The sequence below is a fragment of the Physeter macrocephalus genome, chromosome 10 (genome assembly GCF_002837175.3).
Source record: "Physeter macrocephalus isolate SW-GA chromosome 10, ASM283717v5, whole genome shotgun sequence".
In the NCBI taxonomy this organism is placed as follows: Eukaryota; Metazoa; Chordata; class Mammalia; order Artiodactyla; family Physeteridae; genus Physeter; species Physeter macrocephalus.
The window spans coordinates 72,427,620-72,445,984 of NC_041223.1; the positions used below are offsets into that span (position 1 = coordinate 72,427,620).

The 18,365-nt window shown below is 40.7% G+C and overlaps 1 protein-coding gene across 10 annotated transcripts in view; it reads left to right on the forward strand.

The window, feature by feature from the left end:
* The first annotated feature begins 3,170 nt into the window (after positions 1–3,170).
* SNX14 (sorting nexin 14) overlaps positions 3,171–18,365 on the forward strand; it is an 85,094-nt gene continuing 69,899 nt past the window's right edge. For 9 of the 10 annotated variants that reach the window (XR_008618408.1, XM_028494673.2, XM_055087634.1 and 6 more), the window contains exons 1-2: positions 3,171–3,449; positions 18,053–18,173. Coding sequence is in view for 8 of the 10 variants with exons in the window: in XM_028494673.2 (XP_028350474.1) it covers positions 3,310–3,449; positions 18,053–18,173 (261 nt within the window). In the remaining 2 variants the exon portion in view is untranslated. The remainder of the gene's footprint in view (positions 3,450–18,052; positions 18,174–18,365) is intronic. The other variant, XM_028494679.2, reaches the window with a different exon arrangement.

Consider the following 18,365-nt stretch of genomic DNA (forward strand, 5'->3'; position numbering starts at 1 on the left):
TTCATGCTAAGCTTTCAAAATCTGATGTGTATTTTACACTTAATAACACGTCAATTCAAACTAGCCACATTTCAAGTGCTCAATAGCCAGATAATGGCTAGTGGCTGCAGTATTGCACAGTGCAGGTCTAGAACTTGAGGGCAGGCAATAAAAACCGCTTTGGACCTCAGTTTCCTCCCGTAAGGTATCTCATGCTTTGGTTTCATGTCATTGTCATTTTAGGTTGTTAAAATCCAAATAAAGCTAATTGGCTTGACTTTTTTTGTCATGTTCATAAATCCATAAAATAAAACTTTTTGTATTAGGCATTGTACAAAGACATTTAATAGGCACTTTCCACCCAATTTAATCTTCTTTAAAACTTCTGAGGAAGGTAACTGTTTAGAGTTGAGGATGTCAGGTTTGAGATATATCAAGTTAACCTTGCTCAAAGAATTTGCCAGTAGAAGGTGAAGCTGATTTCAGAACCAGGATTGATTACGGATATCCCATATCCCCACTAGGAAGTTCATATCTTTTAATAAAAAGTTGGAAAAAAAAATTCAAGCTCTGTGTATGAGTGCTGACGTGGATACCAGACCATAAGGTTAAAGAGAAAACATTTAATGGAGTAAAAATTTTATTTCATTAGATGAAGTTGGATCAATAGGAAAATTTTTCTTCTTTTATGTGGGGATTTTGTAAAATTTTCCTATAGCAGAAGTTTATTTTTAGTTTTTCCTTTTCTGAGCATAAGAGCAATATGAAAAATTTAAATTGGTCTATTGTCTAGTTAGCTTATTCTAATTGCCCCTGCAAAGAAAATCATATGGGAAAGGAGTTTTAGTTGGATGTTGTAAAGATGTCTAATATGAAAGAACAGAAAACATTTTACCATTAAAATGTACTGGCTCTCAGTGAAAAGTTGAACAGGAGGGCTTCCCTGGTGGCGCAGTGGTTGAGGGTCCGCCTGCCGATGCAGGGGATGCGGGTTCGTGCCCCGGTCTGGGAGGATCCCACATGCCGCGGAGCGGCTGGGCCCGTGAGGCCATGGCCGCTGAGCGGGTTCGTGCCCCGGTCCGGGAAGATCCCACATGCCGCGGAGCGGCTAGGCCCGTGAGCCATGGCCGCTGAGCCTGCGCGTCCGGAGCCTGTGCTCCGCAGCGGGAGAGGCCACAACAGTGAGAGGCCCGCGTACCGCAAAAAAAAAAAAAAAAAAAAAAAAAAAAAAAAAAAAACAGGAATTTCAGAATGAGCCTATAAAGAAGCAAAATTTTTAAGCAGAAAAAAAAGATTGGCAATGTAACTTCCCAAAATGTTTAATAAAGTAACAACCCAATTATAAAGTACTCAAGTCCACAGTAGGCACTTGATGCATGTAGATTAATTCAACATACACCTTTTTTTTTTTTTTCTCGTTACGCGGGCCTCTCACTGTTGTGGCCTCTCCCGCTGCGGAGCACAGGCTCCGGACGCGCAGGCTCAGCGGCCATGGCTCACGGGCCTAGCCGCTCCGCGGCATGTGGGATCTTCCCGGACCGGGGCACGAACCCGCGTCCCCTCCCTGCACCGGCAGGCGGACTCTCAACCACTGCGCCACCAGGGAAGCCTAACATACACCTTTTATTTATACTTCAGTTTAGCCCTAGAACGTTCATATAAACTAGGGGTTATACGTAGTTCAAAGACACTAAAAAAAAAAAAAAGTTGAAAAAGTGAAATAAACGTTTAATTATGGACCTCAAAACATTAAAAAAAGAAAAAGCCCTAAGCTTTCCAATGATGTTGTTACAGAGTAATCCTACAATATATTTGCGATGTTAGTTTAAACAGTACCTAACGATGAGGATCAATGAAATCGATACTTTTATACCATTGTGGAACTGGCTAACCATTTTAGGAAGAACTTTGACAGTATGTATCATGTTCTTACTCTTTGATCCAGCAATTGTACTGATGCTGATCCTAAAGAAATTATTAGAAATGTGTATAATTTGTGATCAAGGGTGGTAACAATCATAATTATCAATGAAATTAAATGGCATTAATAGAATAAAGGATGGTACATTCTGAAGGAAAATAATGCATAAAGATGATCCATGTATTCGGAATAATAACATGGGAAAATATTCATTAAACTGTCCATACACCATGGTTTTTATGTTTTTAGAAAATCATTTCTGAACCTGTCTCCGCACTTTGGAGGGTAAGATACTAAGAAAGAGAAAAGGCAGCATGAGAACCGGCTCTGGGGTTAGAATGGCTTCCAACCCCGGGTTCGCTACGAGTATGATTCTGAGCAAGTTCCTCTCCGCCTCAGTAATGTCAGTAATCTAGCTGTAAAATGGGAAAAACCAGAGTACCTCTATCCGGAGGTGAATGTGTGAAGGTTAAATGAAAGTGCTTAGCGCGCCGCCTAAGTAAATTTTACTTATTATTACGATATCATCTTCCTGCATCTGTCAAAGCAGCGGAGAATACGGAAATTAAAATTTAGAAATGTGATGCCTTAGTAAAGCGAAAGCCGCAAGACACTCTACAATAGGTATTCAACCTAACCTTTCAAGCTGCCTCATCCAAACACCTGGGTTCTGGTTAGGCCCACGGGGCTGTAGTGAACTGAGATCTGCCTCGCCCGTGAGCACGTAAAAGATGCTTTTTCGCAGGGCTGGCGTCCCGGTGGGTTTGACTCTTCCGTGTTCCAGGGTTGTTTTACTCACCCGCGCGCGGCCCGTGCAAAATAAGGACTGAGAGGGGTCCCCCCTCCTCCCCTTTGGGCGTCATGCAAACCTTGGACCTGTCCCCACGTAGAGCTGAGCTTACGGAGAGGAGGCGTGGAGGGTGCTGGGGGGCGCGTCACAAAGACTACAGCCCCCAGCGGCCCGCGAGCTCAGGGAGTCCCGCAGGCAGGGCCGGGCGGCTGCGGTTTCTCCTGTGCTCGGGCACAACCTTCTGTCTCTCCTCCGCAATACAGGCGGTTACTGGGTGCTGCAGCTTCCGAAAAGGGCCGGTCGCTGGGGAATGAGGCCCTCCACCAGAGGCCGGCGCGCGGCTCTGGCCCGGGGGCTGAGCAGCGGGACCGACAGGCCTTGCGCGGGGTGACAGTAGAAACGTCGTACGGCTGAACCCCATGCGGATGGGGGCGTGGCCGCGCATGCGCGGCGGGCCCTGTGGGCGGGGCTTTGGGCAGCTGCAGCCGGCGGACCGTCCGCCGGTCGCCGGCGGTCTGGGTCCGCTGCCCGGCCCGGTGGCGGAGACGCGGGAGGTTGATGGGGGGTCGCCTCGACCTCAGCCTCGGTCTGTAGTGCAGCTTCAGCCACGCCAACGGAGATGGCGCCCTGGGTGTGGACGTTGGGAGAGAAGCTGAAGCAGCGTCTGCGGCTGGACGTAGGACGCGAGATCTGTCGCCAGTACCCGATGTTCTGCTTCCTGCTGCTCTGCCTCAGCGCCGCCTCCCTGCTCCTCAACAGGTAACGCGGCGGCGCCGAGCCAGCCGGGCGGGGGACGGATGGTAGCTCTCCTCCGAAACTGCGGATGCAGGCCGCGTTGTATCGCTGCGCGGAGAACGTCGGGCTGCGCAGCTGCGGGACGTGGGGCCGCCTGCGGGGCCTCTGGGGAGAGCGGCTCGGGGAAGCCGGGCTGGGCGCCGGAGCCCGGAAGTGCGGGCGAGGGTGGGCTCGAGTACCCCCTCTCCCAAGGCCTCGCCTCTTCAGCCACCCGGACCCCATTCGTCCCTTGTTTTCACCCATTTCTTAAAACCTGGGCCTCCATCAACGGTGCTTTTCAGAATGAAATCTGTCCGGGCGGTACGGTCAGCTGATGGAGGAGGGTGCAAGGTCCTGTCGCAGTCGCAGGTTTAGACGGACTCCCCTAGCTCTCACGCCCACCTACAATATAGATCACAGTCGATCACGGCTTTTCCCGCAGTGTTGTTGGTTACAACAAAAGGTCGTAAAGATTTGCTGAACCCAAGTCAGAAAGCAGAATAGTACCATCATCTCTAGAATAGTTTTAAAGGGAAGACTGAAACGTAAAATTGGTAAATTTAGTTGACATTTTGAAAACGGAAGGTTCTGCCCCTGAAATAAACTGGTAGATTTTCTAGAAACGGTAGCGATGATATAGGTAGTAGTGGAGAAATGTTCCTTTAGAATTATCTTCAGATTTGCTTTCGGTGGAAAGAAATCTGAGAGTTGTCAGCGACAGCATCTGCATGCTGTTTCCTCTGATGTTTCGAGCGTGCAGCAATCCTTACTCTTTATCTGGAAGTAGTTAATCCCCTAGGATAGGAACGGGGAAGCATTCACAAGAAATTTGGTAGTTTAATTTTGCTCTAAGATAACCGTTTCCTGTGACTGTGTTGAAGTTGGGTTTCTTCCCTGGCCTCTTTGCTTTCTTATTAGTTGACTCTGGTTTATATAATATTAGGTTTAAACAGAGATTGATATTACTGGAAAATGTACTTTGATTGTGATGGCAAGATGTTTGATTGTAAGAGTATGGAAGAAGTGGAATTCTTAAAAGAGTGGAAAATATTAAGTACTTACTTGCTTTGTCATCTGGAAGGTATTTCAAGCCAGATTAACAGGTTTAGTCTGGAAAACATGTCAGCTTTATACGATTATTAAGTTTTGTCCAGGGATTCTTACCTGTCTTCTTTGGGAGCCGGGTCAGTTAAGATCTCTAAAGTAGGGCAACTATGTAGGAGCAGGTTTAACTAGATTTCCAACTTAATCATAGCATCCAGTGTTCTATGTTGTTAAGGAGTCATAGGATAGCGTCAGGTCTGTATAGCATCTGATCTCTGTACCCTGTATTTGCGTTATGCAAAGAAAGAAGGAAATAACACATAAGTGTTATCTCTGAGTGGTTGGATTTATGAATGAAATTGTTTTTGCATACATGGCACATCTATTCAGAAATTTAAAAATATATATGTATGTGTATATAATACAGAAAACATTGGGGGCATAACTATGGAACTAGAAAAAAATGAGAAGATATGCTTCGTACATATGTTCAGCAAATTATTTCTGTACAGGCATTTCACCAGTTAATTTTTAGAAATAGCTTTAACATAAATTTTCAGTTTAAAATCTCCCCTGGTTGGGAATTCCCTGGCAGTCCAGTGGTTAGGATTCCGTGCTTCCACTGCTGGGGGCCTGGGTTCGATCCTTGGTCGGAGAATTAAGATCCACTGCAACATTTAAAATGGATAACCAACAGGGACTTGCTGTATAGCACAGGGAACTCTGCTTAATACTATGTAACAACCTAAATGGGGAAAGAATATGAAAAAGAGTGGATACATGTATATGTATAACTGAATCACTTTGCTGTACACCTGAAACTATCAAAACATTGTTAATCAACTATATGCCAATATAAAATAAAAAGTTAAAAAAAAATCCCACAAGCCACCTGGCACAGCCAAAAAAAAACCCCTCCAAAAAAACGCACAAAACACACACGCACACACACACAAAACAACAAACAACAAAACACAAAACCCAAACAAAAACCACACAAAAAAACCCAACCAAACAAAAACTCCCCTGGTTATTATGGTTAAACTTAGACTAACACTGTTTTTTTTTTGGCTGTGTTGGGTCTTCGTTGCTGCACAGGCTTTCTCTAGTTGCGGTGAGCAGGGGCTACTCTTAGTTGCAGTGCGCAGGCTTCTCATTGCGGTGGCTTCTCTTGTTGCGGAGCTTGGGCTCTAGGCACGTGGGCTTCAGTAGTTGCAGCGTGTGGGCTCAGTAGTTGCAGCAGGTGGGCCCTAGAGCGTGCAGGCTTCAGTAATTGTGGCGCGTGGGCTCAGTAGTTGTGGCTCACGAGCTCTAGAGCGCAGGCTCAGTAGTTGTGGTGCACGGGCTTAGATGCTCCGCAGCATGTGGGATCTTCCTGGATCAGGGCTCTAACCCGTGTCCCCTGCATTGGCAGGCGGATTCTTAACCACTGCACCAGCAGGGAAGTCCCGGACTAATACTCTTTTTGAAATTAATTTTTTCTCTAGTTGTCTTGAAACTGTAACTCCTAAAGAACTCTCAAAGTGTTATTTAGCATATAAAATTTTCTTTCAATATGTATTAAAATTATGAATCTTATCTGTGGAACGATAAATGGATATAACCTTTGGACCATTGTAACTGATTTATGGGAAGAGTAGAGTGATATATATACTTTATATATTTCAAATTATATCAATTTTGCAGTATTGTTGGGATAAATTAAGAGCATAGATACAATTATATATAGATTTATTGGCGAATCATAGGATTGAATATTTGAGTATTATAATTAGGAACATTTTAAGTTAATCCTAATAATAATGGTAATAGTTATAATAGATAACACTTTGTGAGTACTTTGGCTCAGGTATTGTGTTAAGAGTTTTCATTTATTATTATTATTTTTTGTATAGATTTTTTCCTAGCGTTTAGCTGTAATTGAGGTTTTTAAAAAAAATATTTATTTTTGGTTGCACCAGGTCTTAGTTGCGGCAGGTGGGCTCCTTAGTTGCAGCTTGCCAGCTCCTTAGTTGCGGCATGCATGTGGGATCTAGTTCTCTGACCAGGGATTGAACCTGGGCCCCCTGCATTGGGAACATGGAGTCTTTAATCCACTTCGCCACCAGGGAGGTCCCCTTCATTTATTATTGAGGCAATTTATTGATGTGGTTGAAGGTTTTGAATCTGAAGCTTGATTGTAAGAATTTTATTCTGACTCCTCCGTTAACTAGTTATATGACTTTGGATAAGTAATCTAATTTTTATCTGTCCCAGTCCCGTAATCTGTAAAATGGGCATAATACTAGTACCTACATTATACGGTTACTTTGATGAGTTAAGTGGGTTAACACATGGAAAGTGCTTAGAATGGTGCTCAGCACATGTGCTCTTATTAAATGTTAGCAGTTATTTTTGTCTTATTTATCCTCATAACACTGTGAAGTAGGTACTATTACTAGCCTCAGTGACTTTGTTTTTATGAGATATAACTTACAGAAAAGTGTATAACACATACGTAATTGTATAGTTCTGTGAATTTTAAAATATGGCTCCCCATGTAACCACCACTCAGATCAAGATGTAAAACATTTTTAGCACCCTAGTAGGCTCCCTTGTCAATAACCTTCTCCTTGTCATGTATCATTTTTGTTGTTTTTGAACTTCATATTAATGGAATCATATGGTCATCTTGTATCTGGTTCCTTTTTCTCAACTCTCCTTTTGAGATTTATCCATATTGTTGCATATATCAGTAGTTATTCTTTTTTGTTACTGTGTCGTATTCCATTGAAACTATGCCACACTTTGTCCATTCTTTTGAAAGGCATTCGAATTGTTTACAGTCTTTGGCTATTATGAATAATGCTGCTGTGAATATCCTAATATATATTTCTTTTGATAGACATATGTACTTATTTCTTTTGGGTTTATATACCCATAAATGAAAATGCTTAATCATAGCATATACATTTGTTTAACTTTAGTAGATACTGCCAGACAGTTTTCCAAAGTGGTTATACCAATTTTACTCTTTCCAGAAATGTTTTACAGTTCTGTCTGATATGGTTTATAGGTTTAATTTAGCCATTTTAGTGAGTATATAGTGGTAGCTCATTTAGTTTTAATTTGCAGGTCCTTGATTAGCCTCATTTTACAAATAAGCAAACTGAAGCCTAGAGTTGTTCAGTAACTTTCTCAGGCTCATAGATAGTAGCAAAATGGGATTCTAATGTAGATCATTCTGATTTAGAAGCCCAGACTTCTAAAATAACATTAAAAAGACATTGTTAAGAAAAAATACTTATTATTGATAACTTTCTAAATAACATTGACTCATATAAACTGTAAAGAAGTCAGAAAATAGAAATATAAAGACGACGTTAAAAATCACTCATAAATTTACCATTCAGAGTTGACTACTGTTAACATTCTAGTCACTTTTACCTGCAGTTTACAATTTTATTTTATAAATTGCGATTTTTTTCTGTATATATAGCCTTCTTCTATATATGGAGCCTGCTTAATGTGTTTTAGTATTATTTTCTTTATTACTTTTCAGATTACCACAACTGGCTTACATACACTTACTTACCTTAGTATTAAAAAAAAATTATTTATTTATTTATTCTTTTGGCTGCGTTGGGTCTTTGTTGCTGTGCGCGGGCTTTCTCTAGTTTCGATGAGTGGGGGCTACTCTTCATTGTGGTGCGCGGGCTTCTCATTGCAGTGGCTTCTCTTGTTGCAGAGCATGGGCTCTAGGCACACGGGCTTCAGTAGTTGTGGCACCTGGGCTCAATAGTTGTGCCTCGTGGGCTCTAGAGCGCAGTCTCAGTAGTTGTGGCTCATGGGCTTATGTTGCTCCGTGGCATGTGGGATCTTTCCGGACCAGGGCTCGAACCCATGTCCCCTGCATTGACACGTGGATTCTTAACCACAGTGCCACCAGGGAAGTCCCTTAACTTAGTATTAAGGCAGGCTTTTGCAAGTACTTTTATGAACTTATTTAATCATCGTAACAACCCTATGAGTTAGGTATTATTATTATTACCCCATATTATAGAGGCCCAAGCAAGAGTCAGGGAGATTAAGTAATTTGCTTTGTGTCATAGCCAGGATTAGAACTCAGACAGTCAGACTCTACAGTGTTTTTGTTTCCAAACTAAGTGGGTCTTTCACTGTATGTTCTGTTTCTTTTGAATGTCTTTTCTCTTTCTACAACAGTACCAAATTTTTTTTTAAATGACAGTATTATAATGTTTTTTTTTTTTTTTTCTCGGTAGGCGGGCCTCTCACTGTTGTGGCCTCTCCCGTTGCGGAGTGCAGACTCCGGACGCGCAGGCTCAGTGGCCGTGGCTCACGGGCCCAGCCGCTCCGCGGCATTTGGGATCTTCCCGGACCAGGGCACGAACCTGTGTCCCCTGCATTGGCAGGCGATTTCTCAACCACTGTGCCACCAGGGAAGCCAGTATTATAGTTTTGTAGTGTGTTTTTATATACAGCTGGGTTGTAGGCCAGAACACGTACATATGGCCTTCATGTGTGGCTTTTTTCCCAACCTGGTGCTGGGTTACAAGGGTGAGTATCCTGAGAAAGAGATTCTGGTGGAAACTGTATCTTTTTTATGACCTATCCTTGGAAGTTAGGAAGTTAGGCAGTTAGGCAGCTTCACTTCTGCCACATTCTTTTGGTTAGGAGTGAGTTATTAAGGCCAGCCTCTATTCAAGGGGAAGGAAATTAGGCTCTTGCTTTTCATGTGAGGAGGGCAAAGAATTTGCCCAGTTTTTATTTAATTTGTAAATTAATCTGGGTAGAATTGATGAGCTAACTGTATTTAATGGTTTCATCCATGAACATAATCTTTCTCCATTCAGATCTGCTCTGATGTCCTTTTAATTGCTTTTTTGTCATTTAAAAACTTTATTATGGAAAACTTAAAGCACAAAATAAAAATAGAATAGTACAATGAAACCTGTAAATACCTGTCACCCAGCTTCAAAAATGATCAGCTCAAAGTCCAATATCACTCCCTCCCCTAATTATTTTGAAGGAAATCCCACATGACATATTTTATCAGCAAACATTAAACATTTCAGTATGTATCTCTAATAGATGGGAGCTTTTTTTCTACGTAACCACAATACCATTTCACATTAAAAAAAACCTAATTTCTTAGCATCCTTAAATATCTATCCAGTGTTCAGATTTCCCTGAATTTGTTAGAGCTTTACCCTCCAACATTTTATGATGAACAGTTTTAAACATATAGCAATGTTGAAATTTACGGTAAACGACCAATTATGTTTTGCCTAGATTTTACATTAACATTTTACATATTTTTTTTTATTGGAGCATAGTTGATTCACAGTGTTGTGCTAGTTTCAGGTGTACAGCAAAGTGATTCAGTTATACATATACATATATTCATTCTTTTTTAGATCCTTTTCTCATATAGGTTATCACAGAATATTGAGTAGAGTTCCCTGTGCTATACAGTAGGTCCTTGTTGGTTATCTATCTTTTTCTTTTTTTTTTTTTTTTTTTTTTGCGGTACGCGGGCCTCTCACTGTCGTGGCCCCTCCCGTTGCGGAGCACAGGCTCCGGACACGCAGGCCCAGCCGCTCCGCGGCATGTGGGATCTTCCCGGACCGGGGCACGAACCCATGTCCCCTGCATCGGCAGGTGGACTCTCAACCACTGCGCCACCAGGGAAGCCCCGGTTATCTACCTTATATACAGTACTGTGTGTATGTTCACCCCAAGCTCCTGAGTTATCCCTCTGCCCGTGTTTCCCCTTTGGTGACCATAAGTTTGCTTTCAAACATTTTACTGTCTTTTTATATGCTTTATTGTGTGTCTGTCTATCCATTACTCCATCCGTAATGAATCTTACTTATAAACAGCTTTTTACAGTTAATTAAATAAGATCCAAATATGATCTTTTAATCTGAATGTTGCCTTCCCTCCCCCCTCCCTTTTTTTTAACCTTGTAATTTATTTGTTGAGGAAACTGGCCATTTGTTCTGTAGAGTTTTCCGCAGTCTGGCTTTTGCTGATTGCATCCCTGTAGTGTTTTGGGGCATGTTCTTTTCCCTCTGTGTTCCCTGTAAACTAGTAGATAGGTCAAGAGGCCTCATTGTTTTGATTTTTTTTTTTTCTCCTTTAGTTCATGATGGTGTAAATTTACAGATATTGAACTGTTTAAAAAATATGCCTTTCTTATGGTATTATTCTTTATTTTATGATATACTGCTAGTTTTAGTTAACTAATATTTTACTTAGTACTTCATATCTATATTAATAAGTAAAATAGACCTAATGATTTGCTTATATTATCTTTATCAGGTTGGGGAATTAAAATTATATTAATCCTTTAAAATTAGCAGTTTTTTCTCATTTTTTCCCCCTGAAAGCAGTCTGTATAAAGTAGAGATTATCTGTTTTATGAAAGTTTGGTAAAACCATTTGGGCCAGGGGTCTTTTTTTTATAGTCAGGTCTCATTATGTTTTAATTCCTCTAATGATAATTGGTCTATTCAAGTTCTTCACTTCCTAATTTCTGGCATTTTTGTCTTTTTCTAAAAATTTATGTCATATAGGTTATCTAATTTATGAGCATACATATAGTTGTTTATAGTCTTACTCTTCATTTCAGTTATAGCTATGATTATCTCTTTTTCATTCTGTATTGTATATTTGTATTCTTTTTTTTTTTTAATTCCCTCATCTGTCTTGCTAAAACCTTGTCTTTTTAACTTTTGGTTTTGAAAATTTCCAAGCATATATAGAAAAAAGAGAGTGCAAGGAACCTCTAAGCACCCATTACTCAGCTTCAGTAACCATCAATGCCTTAAAAAAGTCTAACCTTCCTCCCTTAAAAAGTAAATTATTCTACACAAAACCATAACCTTACAAAATTAACAATAATTCTTAATGTCTTCTAATAACTAGTCCATAATCAGATTTTCCTAATTATATAAAAATTTGTAGGGGCTTCCCTGGTGGCGCAGTGGTTAAGAATCCACCTGCCAATGCATGGGACACGGGGTCAAGCCCTGGTCCGGGAAGATCCCATATGCTGCGGAGCAACTAAGCCCGTGTGCCACAACTACTGAGCTGCGTTCTAGAGCCCACGAGCCACAACTACTGGAGCCCGTGCACCTAGAGCCCGTGCTCCGCAACAAGAGAAGCCACCGCAATGAGAAGCCCGCGCACCGCAATGAAGAGTAGCCCCCGCTCGCTGCAACTAGAGAAAGACCACATAGCAACAAAGACCCAACGCAGCCAAAAATAAAAAATAAATTTATAAAAAAAAAATTTGTAGTGCCTTTGTTCTAATCAGAATCTAAGCTAGGTCCACTCATTGTATGTAGTTGATGCATTTCTTAAACTTTTGTAAATATCTTATAATCTAGAACAGGAGTTGGCAAACTTTTTCTGTAAAATGTCAGAGAAAATATTTTCGGCTTTGCAGGCTACATCAGGTCTCTGTCCCATATTATTATTATTATTTTAAAAATTTATCTTATTTATTTATTTATTTTTGGCTGTGTTGGGTCTTTGTTGCTGCACATGGGGTTTCTCTAGTTGCAGCGAGCGCGGGCTGCTCTTCATTGTGGTGTGCGGCCTTCTCACTGCGGTGGCTTCTCTTGTTGCAGAGCACAGGCTCTAGAGCGCGGGCTTCAGTAGTTGTGGCTCATGGGCTTAGTTACTCCGTGGCATGTGGGATATTCCCGGACCAGGGCTTGAACCTGTGTCCCCTGCGTTAGTGGGAGGATTCTTAACCTCTGCGCCACTAGGGAAGGCCCCCATATTATTTTTTAAAAGAGCCCTTTAAAAATGTAAAAATCTTTCTTAGCTTGAGGGCTATCCATAAGCCATAGTTTGTCAACCCTAATCTAGAACATTCTTCCTCACCCACTCTTTTTTTCCTCCTTGCTATTGAGTTGTTGAAGAAACTGAGTCATTTGTTCACACCTTGGATTTTGCTGATAGTTTCCTTGTGGTGTCTTCTTTTTTTACTCTCACCTGCACCTTTATATTTTTTGTAGACAGGGAGTTAGATTTATAGGCTCCATTAGATTTAGATTTATTTTTATTTATTTATTTATTTGGTGCAAGAGTACTTCACTGATGCTGTGTACATCCTATTATATCACATCAGAGGATAACTCCACGTTAGATGGAGTTGCCTCACTTTGTGGATTCAGGTGGTGACAACTGCCCAACAAACTTTCTCTTTGGTTTCACCGTTTATTTACTCCCTGAATCAGTTACTTCATTATAGGATGCAACATGATGATTTTGTATTCTTTCATTCCTTCTGTAGTTTTTAGTTTAAATTCTTGTGTAGGGCTTCCCTGGTGGCACAGTGGTTGAGAATCTGCCTGCCGATGCAGGGGACACGGGTTCGAGCCCTGGTCTGGGAAGATCCCACATGCCGTGGAGCAACTAGGCCCGTGAGCCACAACTACTGAGCCTGCGCGTCTGGAGACTGTGCTCTGCAACAAGAGAGGCCGCGATAGTGAGAGGCCCACGCATCGCAATGAAGAGTGGCCCCCGCTTGCCGCAACTGGAGAAAGCCCTTGCACTGAAACGAAGACCCAACACAGCCAAAAATAAATAAATAATTAATTTTAAAAAAAGTCTTGTGTGTGTGTAAAATTGCTTTACTCCATCCTCCATTAGGTCTATTTAGTTACAATGAAGTACATCTCAAATTGGAAAAGTGGGTTAAGTACTTACACTTTTCTCTTAATTATCGGTTTTTAGAGTAATTATTGGTGCCCTAAAACTTTCAGTAGTATCCAGTTAGAGGTTTGCTTATTTTATTAGTTTTTCCAAAGAACAAGCTTAATTTTATTTTTTGTATTATCATTATTTTCTACATTATTGATTTCTGTTCTTCTCTTTAGTGTTTCCTTCCTTTTAATGTGTTTGGATTTGCATTTTTCCCCCCATCCTTCTGAACGCTTAGCTTGATGGTTTTCAGCATTTCTTTGTCTCTGATTAATGCGAGGTTTCTCAGCCTCAACACTGTTGATAATTTGGGTCAGATAATTCTCTGCTGTGGGGGGCAGTCCTGTGCACTGTAAGATATTTAGCAGAGTCCTGGCCTCTAGTCGTGTGACGTAAGTGCCACACTCCCCTTCTCCCTCTCCCTACAGTTGTGACTATCAGAATGTCTCCATATTCTGCCACATGTCCCCTGGGCAGTGAGCTCACCCTTGGTTGAGAACAACAGGATTAATGCATTTAATGCTATAGATTTCCTTCTTAAATAATGCCTTAGTTATTGCTTGCCCTAGTTATAGCAGTATACATATTTCATGTAGGGTTTATTGTCATTCCGTCTAAGCACAGGTCTACAATTCCTAATCTGTAATTCTGAGATCAAAAAAGCTCTGAAGAAGTAACTTTTCCCCTGAGTTTGGCACTTGATAACAAAACCTGATCGCAATAGACATGAGACTATTTATAGTATTTATTTCTGACATTTATTTATTTATTTATTGTTTATATGTTTTGCTGCAGAAATATTAATATCTGATTATGGAGTACTGTATCAGACCTCATTAACATATTACATTATGTTATTTATGAAATATATGCTGTAAAACTGTTCAAGAATCCTAAAAATTCTGAATTCTGAGTCATATCTCTCCGGCTCAAAATGATTTTCAGTAAGTGGCTATGGACATGAATTTCATAATTTCCTCTGTGAATACCTGTATAACCTATTGAGTTAGTTTCCAGACTTAATGTTTCTTTAAAACTTGATGTCAATTATGGTATTGGTTGGAGTGAAGCTTTGTATAAAGGAATGAGAAGAAATAAGAGTAGAAAGGTGGGTTGGGGTCAGCGTGAAAGGGACCATAAAGGTTTAAGGGGTTTGTGTTTCATCCTGCAGGCAACATTAAGCCATAGCAGTTTTTTGAGTGAATAGTAATCATGTTTATGTTTTAAGTGCTGAGTGAGAGCATTTAATAAGCGGTATGTAGTGGATGTTTCTCAAGTATAGAATTGCCCTGGAAGCCTGGAGACCAGGCAGTTTCATCTAGTTGGGTGGTGCAGCCTTTGTCTCACAGCTTTTGCACTTACTTGGTCACTGTCTATAATACGTAAGCATCTTTAATCATCTATCTTCACCTTCTGACTACTTGGTGCTTTATTCCCCATTTCTGAAATCCCAGATCTTCACAATATCTTCTGTAACCTTTTCTATTCCATGCTGCACTTGGGCAGTTGTCCCCAGTCAAAGAACTGGGATCAATGTGGAACTCACTTGTGTGCTTCCCTTCTCTTAGAGATTCTGTTGCTGTATATTGCCTGTTATCCAGTGCCTAAAAGCAGTTGCTGCACATGTTTTGTTCAGTTTTATAGTTGTTTATGGCGGGAAGGCAAGTCTGGTACAAATTATTCTGTCAAGGAAATAGAAGTCTCTTACTCCTTTGAAACATATACCATCTGTCTGTTTTCTCACTGATCTCCAGGTCACTTGTACTATAAGCTTTTGGTTTATAGACTTTCTCTCCATTTTAAATTCTGCCATCATTCTGGGTGACTTCAGTGTTTGTGCAAGTAGCCCATCAAATGTGCTAGTCTATCTCGAGGTGACTCCTGTACAGTCTCCCACTTGGATCACCATATGGTGGCCCTGGTTATCACCAGAAAGTGTTCTACCTGTGAAATCTTAAAAATCAAACCTCCCGCTTGCTGACCAGTGCCTGCTTCTCTCATTCGGAAAAGCCTGCCTTTCTCAGCCTCCCGATTCTCTACCTTCTTCCTATCCACTGTCCCTCTTGTGTTGTCACTTACTTTCCTGTGTAGTTTGGAGTCAGTCTAGCTTAGATTGCATTGCCTGTCACTTCAACCACTCTATTGCCAGTATCTTTGACTCTCTTTCCTTACATTCCACTCACCTGACAAACTCTAAATCTTGGATCAGTGATGTTGCTTGTTTTTTTTAGTGTTTATATCCTGGTTACTGAATGTTGCTAGAGAAGATCCCACACCTGTAAATTTAACTCTTCAGCCTCAGTACTGCTCAGCAGTTCCCCAGGATACCTTTCTCTTTACTTCTTCCCAGCAGCTGTTTCAGAACTTCCCCAGTCTTCTAGAACTTCCGTTCTTGCCACCTTCGCCCGTTACTCTCAGCATCTCCTGTTTCACCTAAAGGCCGTCATAAATTCCTGTTTTGAAACCGACAGGTTTGACTCCATTCTCATCAATCTCTTCTTTCTCTGTGGTATTGGGGAGGACGTATCTCTTCCTGTTACAACGATTTCTTCTATTTTGGCTCTGAATCCCAACTACCCCTATCTTCTCTAGGAGAAAATGATTCTCTCAAGTTACCTTTTCTCTCCTACCTTCTTCTCTCTTTTCTCCTTCTCTCCTATTAACATTTAAATATGATCAGGTTTTTCTAAACACCTTTCCTCATTGTCCCTCTCCAGCTAACACCTTAGCTCTTCTTTCCTTTAAAAAGAGAATTATCCACATGTAGCAGTTCCACTTCCCCACCTGTCTTCAATCCACTGCCGTCCTTTACCATTCTACTATTGCCTAGGTCATCAGTAGCTCTCTTGTTGCTAAAACTGACGGACACTTCTCAATCTGTCTCACTTTATTTTACAACTATTTGATCATGTTAACTACTTCATCCCTGTTGAAATGTTTTCTTTCTTTTTTTATCTTGACAGCCGTTTTGACTTGATCCCCGGTTGTCTTCTCAACTCTTCTAATTACTAGATTCCTTTACGGATTCCTCTTGTTCTGCTTATTTCTTAAATGTATTATGTTCTCTTCTTTTTTCATTCTGCAGCTTTTCCCTGGTCATGTCATTCGTTCCCATGACTTCAGTGATCTTTATGCTGGTAATTTCCAAACCTTTATCCTTGGCCCATATTCTCTGCAGAGATCTAAACTACCCAAAATTTGGCTGGTTATGGAACATTTCTGTTCCAACCATTTTTGGCTGGTTATTGACATGTCTTGAGATATCTGAAATTCAACATGTCCAAAGGGAACTGATTTTTAATCTCTCCCTTCTCCTTGCATCTAATCAACTATTTAGTCCCCTTAATTCTTTCTCCTAGATGTCTCAAAACAGTCAGCTTCTTTTTATTTCTAAGTCTCTTCCCTTAGTACAGGCCATCTGTAGACTCTCCTAGTTTAATTACTTCAGCAGCTTTCTAATTAGCCTGCATGTTTCCAGTTTAGGCCATTCTCCATATTGCCGTCTGAGTGTCTACTGATCATCTGGTGATACTACTTTTTTTCTTAAAACTCTTAAAAATTCTTAAAATCTTCCTAAAACTCTTCATTGTCTCCTGGGCATTACTCAGGACTCTTGATGGTAGATGAAAGAAACTCACTTCACACTAGGTTTGGCAAAGAGGGGAATCATGGGGAGATTATGTAAGTGCAGAAAGAATTGGAGTGTAGCTGGGCCTCAGAGACACATAGAACCAGGGTTTGGAATACTGCCAATACTTTCTTCACCTCCCAGATTTTCCTGCTTCTCTCTGTGGATTGGCTTCATTCTCTTCTCACTGCATAGTGATTTGTGGCCTGAAGAGCTAGCACCAAAGTTTGTACTGTACAGTTTGCACAGCTAACAGCCGTGACGCGGTAATTAGAATTTGAACTGTGATGTTGGGGGGCTGGTGTCTCACAAAGTCTTGGCAACTGAAATGTATGCACATCAGAGCTGTGTGCTGTGAGGACTGGCCATATTGAGACACCTTAACATGGCTTACTCTATGACATTGTGTCATGTGGCTTTGGCTTGGCTTTTCTAGATTCATCTCAAGGCCACTTCTTCCTTGGAACTGTGCTCAGATCTTAGCCCATGTAGTTCTCTCCAGTTTGAATTCCCCTGCCTCTTCCCCAGTCCCTCCTTCCTCTACCCTGTCCTCTTCTGTTGGTTTTCTCCTACTCACTCTTTAAGGTTTTCCACAGACACAGCTTTCTCTGAAAAGAGTTGTTCTGTCTTTTCAAGTTTGGGTTGTGTATTTTGCCCGAGGAGTTCTCGTATCATGCATACTTTCTCTGTCATAATATAGAACACATTATCACACTGTATTGTATTTACTTACTTACCTGTTATACCTACCAGATAGTGTTTTCCATGCAAATAGAGACCATGGCAGTGCTGTTCCTTACTGTATCCCTAGAGTCTAGTACTATGTAGCACAAAACGGGCACTCAGTAAAATTGATTTAATGAAAAATAATCAGAATTTTGGTGGGGTTTGAATACTACCCTGTCATTAGAAGGTATTCTGGAAAAATGTGGTATTGGCTAAATATGACAACTTAGGTACCAAATTATGAAATGTTGAGAATTTATACTTCTTTATACTTTTAATGAAATATACATTTGATAGCATACATTTTGTGATTCTTATAGTTAGCAGATACATTCAGAAAATCATGACCGGAGAGGTTGCTTCAGCCTGGTATTGTAGGTGCTTAATTAAAAACTTGTGAAATCAATGAAGGGACTAATTAGTGTTATATGCTTTTTTTTGATTCTAATGATTACCTTCCTTTATTTCTCAGGTATCTTCATGTTTTAATGATCTTCTGGTCATTTGTTGCTGGAGTTGTCACATTCTACTGCTCATTAGGACCTGATTCTCTCTTACCAAATATATTCTTCACGATAAAATACAAACCCAAGGTAAAATATATGTGTTCTTACTTTTAAAAGAGTTAGTAGGTATGACCCTGTGCTATTCAATATTGTTCATGAAAGCATGTTAAAGCAGTGATTTTTAAAAAATACATCTGCTATTATTTAATAATGGAAGACATCAGAACATTTTTTTTTTTTTTTTTTTTTTTTTTTGTGGTACGCGGTCCTCTCACTGTT